Source organism: Rissa tridactyla, chromosome 4 (genome assembly GCF_028500815.1).
Source record: "Rissa tridactyla isolate bRisTri1 chromosome 4, bRisTri1.patW.cur.20221130, whole genome shotgun sequence".
NCBI classification, from domain to species: Eukaryota; Metazoa; Chordata; class Aves; order Charadriiformes; family Laridae; genus Rissa; species Rissa tridactyla.
In genome coordinates, this window is record NC_071469.1 from 40,089,149 (window position 1) to 40,101,705 (window position 12,557).

A 12,557-nucleotide genomic window follows, 5' to 3' on the forward strand; every position below is an offset into this window, starting at 1 on the left:
ACGTGCCTGGCTGCCGGGTCTGTTTGTGACACTCGGAGGACTCTGACTCTGTCCGCCCGCGTGGCTCTCAGCGCCCGGTCCCGGGTGGGGGCGCTCTAGCAAAGGGCAGCCGTCTGTCTCGGCGCTGAGACTCTATGGTCCTGGGGGGGAGCGGGGCTGGCCTATGGCGTGCGGCGGCGCGGGAGCGGGGCGGGTTGGCGCCTGCGCAGTGGGGGCGGCGGCGGCCAGGCGCACGCTGAGGCAGGAGCGGGACCAGCGCGAGACTCCGGGACCCCCTCGACCGTTGCCAGGTACCGGCGGCGCCGCGCCGCCGCTCGCGCCACGCCCCGGGGCCTGGGTCCGGTCCCGCCGCACGGCCGGGCCGCGGCTGCTCCTGGCTGGGACCGCTGCGGGCCCGCCGTATCGGGAGGGGACGCGGCGCGGCGGAGGGCCGGGCCCGGGCGCTTGGGCCCGAGTCGGGTGGGAGGGAGGGACCGGCTCCGCCGCTGCGAGCTCCCTGGGCCGCGCTCCCCGTGGGGCCGGCCCGCCTCTCGCCCTTGGCTGTGGCAGAGAGGGGCCCTTTCCGGCCCGGCAGCCGCTGTCGCCGCCTTGGGGACCGCTTCGCTTCTCCGGTGCTGCGGCTCTCCCTGGGCGTTGCCTGTGTCAGCCGCGCTCCGGCCGCCGGAGGGGTCGCTGGTCAGAAGTTACTCCATTTTCGCCGGTTTGCGCAGAGACTTGCGCGGCCGTGGGGACTTAAACCTTTGCTGAGGCGTTTCTAGCGTCTTGGGAAGGCGGTTCCTAGCGCTGTCTTGCCACAGAAAGCCAAAGTAAAGAGCTTATGTCGAAGGAGAGAGGAGCAGAGCAGCGTTTGTCCATTCTTTCTTGCTCTGGTTGGGGTTTGTTGCTTTGCAATATATCTTTACTCTGTATCCTATAAGACAACATGCAGGATTGAGCTGAACTGCATTCATTAGACTAGAAAAGCAAACTGTAAAGTTTTTAATCTTGGAGTTCTTTGTTCAGCTTCAAATGATATGAAGTTATACAAAACCTGTTATATAAACTTAGAGTGTTTTTATAATATTTTACTAGTCTGTATTTCCCCTTTCTGAAAGTTAAGAATGGAAATAAGGTTGGACATAGTCTTCTGAATTGTATGGTCATGTGTATGTAGCGCTTAGCGTTACCACCTTACTCTCTTTTTAAATTCTCATATAGCTAGAAAGCGTTAGCACTGGTATAAAGATCAAGGGTAAAACTTCACAATGGTGAACAGAATAAACCACCTGACGGAGTCATGCATTTGACTCAGCATCTTAAGCTCCTACTTCTGTAGGAAGCTTTCTGTATGGAACTTTTAGGCATCAACAAAAGGAATTGAACTAACCTGGTTAGCACTGATGACTATGTGGATTCATCATCAGGAAAATGAAGCAGTTCACTATGTGATTATGAAGCATTAATTTTGTACTTTTTTTTCAATGTATAGTGAAAGAATCCTGTTCTGGTATTCAGGGCTTTTTTTTTTCCTCCTGACTGACTAGCTATATGTTGGAGGGTGGATTTTTTTCTTTTTTAGTGCTTCATACATGTTAAGCTAGTTCTATCTTCTGATTATTGCCTTTGCTTTCTTTGCTGACAGGTGGCCTCTGGAGCAGGTCTTACAGGATTCTTCCAAATATCATGTGCTGAGTTTAGAAAGAAATCTTCTGGAGTGTAGAGTCTCTTCCTTCTCAGTACCACAGAAGCTTCACTCTACCTCGTATTTTCTCAGCCTCCCACGTGCTCTCTTACTATGTGCATACAAATGCCTTCATGAGCACTGCAGGCTTCTCTCCCATGTGCTCCTGTTAAAATCTGATTTAAAATTTTACACACCCTTATGAATGTAGATAAATGCAAGGTGTGCAGTGCCACCTTTTCACCACTTGAAGTCTCTTCTGTCTAGCTATGGATAGGTAATATGACAGTTTAGGTGGATAATAAGGTCTGGGTAGCAAGCTTTTTCTACTTCAATGCAAAAAATTAGCATCTTAGCAAATGGTTGTGGTAATACTAAAATACTAGTTAATTTATTGTTTAATTTCTATTAAAACTTAAATATGAACTGCACAAGCCTTATCCTAATTTGTAATTTTTTGTACCAGCGTTCCTCTCTGTCCTCACTAGTCCATACTAGTTTTTACCATGTTTGTAGAAGTCAGTGACGTACTGTGAAATAACATCTTTGTGTCTTTATGCTCAAATTCCAGAATGCCAGGACTAAGCTGTAGATTCTACCAGCATAAATTTCCAGAGGTGGAAGATGTAGTGATGGTCAACGTTCGGTCCATTGCCGAAATGGGAGCCTACGTCAGCCTTCTGGAGTACAACAACATTGAAGGCATGATCCTTCTCAGTGAGCTATCCAGAAGACGTATTCGTTCCATAAACAAACTCATCCGCATCGGGAGGAATGAATGCGTGGTGGTCATAAGAGTTGATAAAGAGAAAGGTATTTGGGGATACTGTGGGTTATATCAAGGTAGAATTCATAGAAAGCAGTGCAGATAAACTACATGGCTTAGGTATTCCTTGATTTTGCCAGGGGTTCTTCTTTTAAGGTGCTTAAGCAAAATAGACCATCATCGTGCCATCTGATATTTATGAGTCCTTTGGGAATCGGGTTAATGGAGGTCAATCACATCAGTAAAGACTTGCTTAAGTGGGTCCTCACCAGTTCAATGTTTGATCAAGAAACCGTAGTGAAGTGGAATTTTCTTTTTATATCTATGTAGATTTTCTAACTCTTAATGGAAGAGAAGGGTCATCTGATGTAGAGATAAAAATCAAAATGGTGAGCATTTAATGCTCACAGTCCATCCTGTTCATTAACAAGTCTTGAACCTTGGCTTTAGAATAGATGGCTTGTATGTAATTATTGTACTACGTGAGTTCTGTAGGTTACAGGTTGAGATTGTACAGGCAGTTTTGTCTTTTCCTGTCTTCTCAACATCTGAATCTTCTACTCTATAAAGGGTTTTTTAATATATTTTCTAGTTAGAACATGTTGGATTTTGATAATACCTTTCCATTCAATCCTTAAAATCTATATGCAGGTAAAAAGAAAAAATAAAAATAAACACTGAGCACATCTCCTAGAAACCTGACTGTTGGTACCATGTTTTTCAAGTAGTATGCTTTTCTAGAAAACTTAGAAACTGCAGTTAACTCTGAGATTATGTAATGAATGACAGGATAAGAAAAAACAGAGAGGAAAGACAAGAAGAAACTTATTTCAGATAGACCTGAAGTGAAATAAGTTTCCCAGCATCTCTAGTGAAAGAATACTTCCTCTTTTTCATTCTCATATTAACAGAGAAACACGTCTAGAATTCACATAGTGGTCTTTATTGAATCTTTTGGGGAACGTATAGTTTGCGAGGAGTAGGTGGAGGCCTTTTCAAATTTACGAAGAAATAGTTCAAGAGAATTTCTTTACAGACAGTTCTTCCAAAAAGGTATCCAGGGAGTTAGAGTCAGAATTTGAGGCCAGGCCTACTTTGTTAGGAAAATGTTCAGAGCTAAACTGATGGAGTGCTGACATTGAATGAAATTGAGTCGAGCAGTACAAAATATAGGAATCGAACTTGTTTGTTGTATGCTGCTATGTTTTTTGCCAAAACTGTATACAGCAGCATAAAAATGGATCACTGATTGCTGAAATATTATGACAATTTCTTCCAAGTTTGCAGAGAAAACATTAAATCAGTAATTTTAAAGAAAGCTGTGCAAAAGATTTGCTGTTGTAAGTATTTACAGTTGAAAGAATAATTTAATATCCTAATTTGAATCATGATTTGATCAAATTCATTATGGTTTGGTTATGTTACTCTCTGTAGCAACAGAGAGATATTTGTAGGCAAGGGGCATATCCTGAGCCAGAGTGTTTCTTCTTTATGCAGCAATTAGACTTCTTCTGAAGCACTTAGATGTAGTTTGTGCAATGCCTGACACTTTCAAAATGGTTTTCCCCGGTAGGTTATATTGACTTGTCAAAAAGAAGAGTTTCTCCAGAGGAGGCAATCAAATGTGAAGACAAATTCACAAAATCGAAGACTGTAAGTTGGTTTGCTATATTCAAGCACTGTGTGTTGCCAGCTTCTTTCCTGAGCACGCAAAATGCATAGACATAAGATAACACGAAAATATTGTTCTCTGATTCTCACTTACTCATGCAAATACATATAAGTTCAGTTGTCCATGAGTGCTCTGGTAAACTGCTTCTTAATTAATGAATAGATTAAGTAAGATGTCAGTTGAAAATTTGTGATGTAAAGGGGTATATTTAAATGATCAGAAATACAAAAGTATGTGCTGGTTTAGCACACTGTGGACAAATTTTATTGAAAAGGCATGCAGGTAGTTTAAGGCATTGAATCCCACCATTACTACTGTGTGGTCTTATGCTTCTGAGTAGGCGGCTTACCATTAATACTACTTTTGATTCTAAATTTTTCTTTGTTTTCAGTATTTGTTTGGGGTATTTTTAACACCCCTTTTGTGTTCAAGGTTTACAGCATCCTTCGCCATGTTGCTGAAGTCTTGGAGTACACTAAGGATGAGCAGCTTGAGAGTCTGTTCCAGAGAACTGCCTGGGTATTTGATGACAAGTACAAAAGACCAGGATATGGTGCTTATGATGCATTCAAGCATGCAGTCTCGTAAGGACATCTTTTCTTCTTCTAGGGGTTTATTTCATAATTACAGATCTGTTCCTGGACTAGATCCATCATATTATTCTTTTCGAGGTTTCTTTTGTATTTTTTTAGAGTTGATATGTAGAATGTACTGGTCAATTAAACTTAGTAAATTTTTATATCAGTCTTCCAGTTGCTTATTGTAGGTTTCTCTGTCTTATTGCTTTCTTCAGTGCTCTAGAGGAAGAAGGCTCAGGGTTGACTTGTTTTTATCCATCTTTGAGTCTGCCACTCTGTGTATGTCAGGTTTTTAAAAGCAGTAATTCAATTTGATGTGGAGAAATACTGAGGCATCGGTGAATACTATCTTTTAAGTGTAAAAGAAACATGTGATTACAAATACTGGAGAGATTTCTATTGATACAGATGAGCCTGTGACATTTCTAACAGAAGAAGCACTGATCTTGGTTTGTCTGTCAGAATTTGCCTGTTCTTAGTTCCAAGCAGATGTTATCAAACATACCTAGTTCTGTGGCTGAAGATACTTCTACTCACAGCTAACTATCACTCTTCCACTGCACAGTCAGAATTTTTCTTTTTTAAATGCAATGTGCTGGTTTGTTACTTTGCTATACTTCCACAGTTAAAGAATGGGATTGGGATCATGAATTTATAAATGGAATTATGAACAGAAAGAGATGGAAATTGTGATGATAAGGGAATGTTCACAGAGATAGGTTGCTCTTAATTTTTTATGAAGTCTGGTATTTTAATTTGCTCTCAGAACTAACCTGTTTGGTTTCCTTCTAAAGATTCTGTCATGAAATTGGCAATCCAAAAATAGATTTCTCAATAAACATTTCCAAATTTGCTCTTTTATAGCACATAAACTTGATGAACTGGAGTTGAACACTAGATGGCAATAATAAACCTTTAGAAATGTGCTGTACTGAGGATTAGTGTTTTGGGTTTTCACACAGCAGGATACCTGCGGCAAAATTTTAAAGTATATTTACCCTCTCATTGTTAAAAATTAAACATCCAGGACTTATATGTTGAATGCCCAACAAATGCTCATGAAAGTAACTTGAAGATTTAACAGAATACATTGTAAATGAAGAAACAGAATTTGTGTGTTCAATAAATAACTTCTGTCACATGGGTTGCTATTTTTAATGTGCAAAAAAAATTTCATATTTCTGGATTCTGTTTGCTTATGTGTGGCCCTTCTACTATCTACACTCAGTATATAAAATCATGAAAGATGACATTTTATTAGCAGCAGAGACCAGTCTCCAGTACTGCCTCTGTGTTTTGGGCTGTATTAGTTCATGTTTGCCTGCTAGTAGTATTGTAGGTGACCTGGTATTGCTTTTCAGAGAGCTCTAACTCCTGTCTCTGAAGAACAGGAGCAATTTTTGTGAGGAGCTTTCTGGTTGTAGTCTCTGTTTCAGCTATATTTTGGATAAAATTTATACAGCAATAAAGAGAATTGATACCACTTCTTCAAACAAAAGCTGATAATTTCTATCGATAAACAGCAGATGAGTTTGCCTCTGTGATCTCTGAATTTTAAATTCTTTAGCCAAGAATGTAGCCAGCAGCTAAGTGTCTGTCTGTGATTCAGTCACTGTTAAAAAGGAGTACAGAATAACATGGTATGAGTATAGATTACTTAGTAGAATGACAAAAATCTTGTGTTTGAACAAAATGCTAAAATAATTCGAAAACCTCAGATTCATCATGGATTCTTTCATGCAATACGGGTTTATCATCACATCGGGGAGAACATAAATACCAAGCAGCTAGATATTTTTCCCACTCTGTGTATCATGTACAAATGGAGCTGGACAGAAGTCTTTACTTTCATTAAAAAAAAAAATAAAAAATAAACTAATTCAGATGTTTCCTTCCAGGAACAGACTGAGTGAACTACTTCTCTGCTTTGCTGTTAAGTGCTTCCAACAGAAAAAAACTTTGGAGATAGATGTGTTTATTTTCTTCCAATGTTTCAGTGAAATCTTAAGAAATTTCCCTGTTTTCATTGCCTGGAAGATTTCTGTGATTATGCCTAATAATATTGAAGTAGTACCAGAAGTTAGTGTTGTGCTGTATTCTGCTTCAGTGTAACTTCTGTAACATTGCTTTGCTTGGCTCAGAGACCCTGCAATCCTGGATAGCCTAGATCTGACAGAGGAAGAGAGGCGTGTATTGATTGACAATATTAACAGACGTCTGACACCACAAGCAGTCAAAATCCGAGCTGGTAAGTTCCTTCCAGGTGTTCACTGAACGTGTCTTGACACTCCAAGTCAAGTTAACGTATCTTGTTGCAAATTATAAATTCCGTTAAAACTAGTGTTGGTAGTGCTGATATTTGAGTGGAACTGTACTTCCAGAATTAAGACACCTTAACCAAAGATTACTTGCAGAATGCCTGTGTAAATTCTATCTTGTAATGCAGTCTGTCGTATTGCACTGGTGCACAATGAATTTAAATATTTTTAAAGTTACTACTGCATCCACAATACTCTTTTTCATTATTCAAAATGTTACATTTTTTTGGTTCCTTAACAGGATGGTTGATCTCTGTCAGCACAGCTCGGGCATATGTCTTACCCGCTTGTCCATGAACATGTGAAAATAGTTATGACTTTCCTTTGGGTGTGTTTCTAACTGGTTGATTGCAAACCATTCAGCAGGATATATTAGCTGAAGCCTAGCAAGTCTCTAATGTATTCGTAAAATGCATGAGCTCGTTTGTCCCTTATTAGCTCAGTGCAGGCAGAAAAAGCACATGACTGCACTACTTAAGAAGGCATACGTTAAAACTGTAAATTTGGTTATACAGCTAACCGAACAGACTAAAAGCATGCTTGCCGTTAACCACACAGTCAATGTAGCAGAGTCACGTTTTTTAACTAGATTGAGAAATTGCCTCTGCTCTGCAAGGGTATATTGAAGAACATTGGCACTTGTTGATTACTCTCAAGAGAAGCAAAGATAAGTCATATCCACATGACAGTGAAGTCAAGGAGAGAGTGCAAAAAGTAAGGTAATGGAAAGTTCCTTTACCCTACTTTAGATCGCCATGAGTTAACATAGACTTCAAAAATGTAAGTGGGATTTGATTGCCACAAAGAGTGAAATTGCTAACATAAATAGCAGTTCATTAGTTTTGAAACTAAAGTTACTTGACAAGCATGTTCTCGTACTTCCTTCATCTTGCCTATTTTGTTGTGATGGTCTAAGTTGTTTTTAATTTTGTCTTCAAAGCAAGTGTAGAAATTTTCCATTGGCTTGTACTCTCATCCTGAGGCTGCCTGGTATGCTCTTCTGTGAATTTGTTTATGATAGCTTGAGAATTAGCAGGTTGTTGCTAGCCACCTGGAAGTGGGACTAATTTCTCTGTGTAGCTTGGTCTTGCATCATTGCTATATAGGTAAAGAAATCTTTGTCTTTAGACTATTCGGGGCGTTACAGATGTGACCGGCACTAGTCTATGCCTTAATTTCCAAACATCTACAAAAAGTTATAGCTAAGTATTGCTTTAACTATATGTTAATATAACTTACCTTAAAACTAATAAATAAATAAAGATAATTCCAGTGCTTCTCAAGTGATGCCTCTGTTGTAATTGCTGACAGAATTCCTTGAATTTGTGGATGTGCTGGTTTTGAAGTTTCGTTCTTCCTGATAGATCTTTCATTTTCTCTGGTATTTATTGCTTTTATATTTTCATTTCTCAATGTGAAATACATAATTATTCCCATTGAGTTTATTGGGTGAGAGGTGAGTGAATGTGGATATATAATTTCATATCTTGGCTTTTCAAACCACAATGTAAAATGCTGTACATCTAAAGAATTTATGAAGACTTTTACTTCAACTTACAAGTCAAGAAAGTGAAATACTTTCCTCGGCTTTAGGAGTTACTGAAGCTCTCATTGTGGATAAACATTGGGTGCTCAAAAGCTTTATTAAAGTTTAAGTTAAAAAGCTTTAAAGATGCTACACTTTTTGGTAACTTTGAAGTTTTATCATTTGTATTCTTCTGTCCTAGATATTGAGGTTGCCTGTTATGGTTATGAAGGCATAGATGCAGTAAAAGAAGCTTTGAGAGCAGGCTTGAACTGTTCCACGGAGAACATGCCCATTAAAGTAAGTGTTTGTCTTAATAATGAAGTCAAAAGCAAAGTTTTCTGATGTCCTCAGGTACCAGTAGCATGCAATTGCAGTAGTCACAATCACGTAGCTGAGTCTGGGAAGCCAGGTGCTTGCTTTCTGATTCTTCTCTAGCGGGTACGTAACACACTGCCTTTCAGCGCTCTGTGCTATGACTGTGCTGTGGCTTCCCAAGCTCAAGAAGCTGTGTTTATTCTGTTCAATTTATTAAAGTCTAGAATTGGCACACTACATACCGACTGCTCCTTTATGCAGTCTTAGGTAGGGAGCAGCAAATTTTATTGTCAGTGTCATGGTTTGGGCTTATGTAAGGAAAGGAACGTTTGGTCCACATATGTTTTGAGTGTTGCTAGAATGGCCACTCTACCCAGGCCTAGTTTTTGCTATCCAACAATTTTAGAATATTGAGTGCATTACTGAATAAGTGTTTTTGAAAAAAATTTGGAAGTACTTCCTCCTTTGAAAATGGTTTCTTGTAACAAAAGGAAAAGTTTATTTTTTCAGTCATCTTAAAAAAACAAAACAGCCACAACAAAAACCAACGTATTGGTTGTCACAGTCTTTTAACCGAAAAATTATGTGATCGGCTGTTTTACTGATAGGCAAAGTGGATATTCTCTCCGCTTAAAAATATTTGTCTAAATAGACATACTTTGCAGAAATAACTGATGTTGATGTTGGAAATTGGGCAGGTTGTGCACTTCCTTGTCCGCGATTTCTGTCCAAATTGTTGATACTTTTAGAAAGGGTTTTTTTAGTGGAAAAATGTTTCTTCCTCTTCTGTGAATTGTACATTCAGAATATTGTTGCTCACTTTGCTTTTCAGATTTTTCTTTCTTTGTTTTTGTTACTGAGTTTGCTTTTTTCCTTTTTTTTTCCCCCCAATCCCTACAATGTGATAGATTAATCTAATAGCCCCTCCTCGTTATGTGATGACTACAACAACACTGGAGAGAACTGAAGGACTGTCTGTTCTAAATCAAGCCATGGCTGTAATTAAAGAAAAAATTGAGGAGAAGAGGGGTGTCTTTAATGTGCAGATGGAGGTAAGAACACATTACATTCTAAAATGTGATTTATTATTTCTTTTTTCCTCACAACATTTTTGAAGTAGAGCAAGATTGGTAGTGCTAGGAGAAATTTTAGCAAAAAGGTATTAAGAAACCAAAAAGAACCCTAAACTATGGTATTTCTTAAATAGCAAAAAATTCTAATTTTTCTGGGGTTTATTGTGTGACTTCAGGATGTATTTTATCTCTTGCTCTTTATGTAGGATCAGAGCCTACAAATATATATGGTCATTCTTAATGACAGTTTACCATGTGTTCTGTTTTGGATTCTTTTTTCAGCCTAAGGTGGTTACTGACACAGATGAGACTGAGCTTGCAAGGCAGTTGGAAAGACTGGAGAGGGAAAATGCTGAAGTGGATGGGGATGATGATGCTGAGGAAATGGAAGCCAAAACTGAAGACTAAATATTCTGGGATATTTAGAAGCGGCAGACCATATGAAAAATTAAAGACCCCATTGCAAACACTCTGGACTAAACGTTTCCAGTATTGAAAACTTCAAATGCAAATACTTGAAGTGTTTTACCATTTTGAAAAGACCAATATGTGAAGGGCTCTTCTAAATAACATTTGATGCAGCAACTTACACAAATTTAATCCTTTTTTGGGAAGGGAAGATGCCTAGTCAAATTCAAGACACAGATCTGACCAGAAGGAGGTTACAGCCCCATGCTTAACATTTTCATACATAACAATTCCTAATTGGTGATTGCAGCTCAGTGCATCTGTTAATAATCTTTTCTGGGAGCACCAAAACCAAGCGAGCTGAACAGTTCTATACAGAATGTATTTGAGCAAATATTCAATAAATTTCTGGGCTATGTAACTCCAAGATTTTATTTATTTTTTTTTCCTCTTTTGTCACATGGCCTAGAGTGGTGTGAACATAAAGCCTGGAAGCGTATGATCAGTGGGTGACTCCCCTTTAAGGTTGAAAGGTCTTTCTATTGTTTGCTTTAAATCAAGCCAAGAATGAATGGAACAAAATGTTTTTCTTGCAAGTTTGTTGACGCAGACTTGTTTAAAAGAGCATTTCCATTGTTTATCATCTGTGTTTAAGGACTAAGAACTTGAAAACTTTGAAAATAGCTTGTTACCATTCCAATAAACATAGCTGATAAATTAAAAATTACATAGAGTTGGACTTTACTCCTGTAGGTGAATATAGCAGGAGTTTTAATTAAATTATACTTCAAAATAGGCAGTACTGTCTTGTGAGCTCACTGTATATGACCTTCAGTTCTGCCTACCCTACATCTGGTTTATACTGAACTGTGCTATTCACTAGAGAAACAACATGTTTATCTTCTCTGAAGAAGAGAAACAAGATGTGCTCTCCATGTTGAGAGTATAAAAAAATATAATAAAATCCTGTTTTCCTTGTCTGTAGGAATTGGGGGGAGGAGTTGTTTTTGTTTAAATAACCTTTCCAAATTACTAAATTTTCAAATGTATTTATATTTTTTTATTGTCATGTCCCATATTCCCCATCTCCTCTTTTTTTTTTCTAATATTTTGTGCTGCTAGAGGAAAAATGCATGTAAAATGAGGTGTTGAGCCTTATCTAGGAATTCTTAGTACTGCCACAGTACAAACAATGTCATTGCTACATGTTGTTGCCGCAAAAGGCATAGGTATGGTAATCCATGCTTGATTATCAGAGAAGTTCACATGTACCCAACTCTTAATAGTAATGCAAAGCCAAAAAAGTCAAGTAACTTCCTGTCTTTGCAGAATGTTGGAAAATACCTGAATGTGTCATCACAGAATGAAGAAACAGTTCTTTTTCTATATGGTTATTTTCTCAAATTGTTGTCTTTTCAGAAGCTGCATATGACAGACTTGTTGTGGCTTGAAGCTGTGATAATGTTAGTTTCCTGTTTGAACAGCTCTTCCAACTTTACCCATTCACTAAAATAGTGATTTGACTTCCATTAAACACAATAGGTGGGTACTCGGGACAAAAGAACAAAATTTTGAAAACTGAAAAGTCGCCATGTGATCCATATGCCAAAATAACGCTGTAAAGCTAAGCACTGAACAACGAGCTGTGCATGCTCTTTCCTTAGAGTACCATCAGTGGGTTAAAAATACATCATCTCTAAGAGCTGTTTGGGTGTGTTATTAGGTGAGCATCATTTCTGTCTGTAACTTAGGCAAAAGTTTGCTAAACTTGTTCAGTAGCTACAGGAGCTTTTCTAATCAGAGCCTCAGCGTGCTGCTGTACACAATTCTGTGCCAATTTTGAGGGGACCTGGAAAAAAGGACCACGGTGGTGAGGACGGTAACAAAGCAGCTTAAGATAAATGCATTTCGGTCGCTTGTTACCCTGGCAGATAAAAATCAGGCATTCCTGTTGCCTGAGCAAATTTTAACGAAGAAGCTTAAATAAAAGATGCAAGACAGCTTGGTGGGTATTTCTCATGTGTGGCAGTAGCTGGAAGGAGGTCTAAGGCGGCTGCTTTAGAGGCCTGTGAGGGAGGTGTGGGTAAGGGAGCGCTGACTTGGCTCTGCTGCATCGGTTGGCGTAGCCTGTGACCTGAGGATGTTTAGAAGTTGCTGAGATGATACCTTCTGTGTTTTGTATGCGTGGAACTGCACTGGCTCACCGAGGGCTTCAAATGAGGGTCGTGGGGTTTGAGTG

The 12,557-nt window shown here is 39.1% G+C and overlaps 1 protein-coding gene across 1 annotated transcript; it reads left to right on the forward strand.

The window, feature by feature from the left end:
- Positions 1-178: 178 nt before the first annotated feature.
- On the forward strand, positions 179-11,117 carry EIF2S1 (eukaryotic translation initiation factor 2 subunit alpha). Its single transcript, XM_054200364.1, has 8 exons — positions 179-290; positions 2,232-2,473; positions 4,000-4,079; positions 4,531-4,682; positions 6,818-6,924; positions 8,722-8,819; positions 9,746-9,889; positions 10,193-11,117. Exons 2-8 carry the CDS (start codon positions 2,233-2,235, stop codon positions 10,316-10,318), a joined length of 948 nt encoding a protein of 315 aa, XP_054056339.1. The 5' UTR covers positions 179-290; position 2,232; the 3' UTR covers positions 10,319-11,117.
- The last annotated feature ends 1,440 nt before the right edge of the window (positions 11,118-12,557 follow it).

What these genes read in the sequence shown, in the direction of transcription:
- EIF2S1 (XM_054200364.1), top strand. Translation starts at nt 2,233, where the DNA reads ATGCCAGGACTAAGCTGTAGATTCTACCAGCATAAATTTCCAGAGGTG. An exon ending in AAGAGTTGATAAAGAGAAAG is followed by an intron (nt 2,474 to 3,999) that starts GTATTTGGGGAT and finishes TTTCCCCGGTAG; the next exon opens with GTTATATTGACTTGTCAAAA. An exon ending in CGGAGAACATGCCCATTAAA is followed by an intron (nt 8,820 to 9,745) that starts GTAAGTGTTTGT and finishes ACAATGTGATAG; the next exon opens with ATTAATCTAATAGCCCCTCC.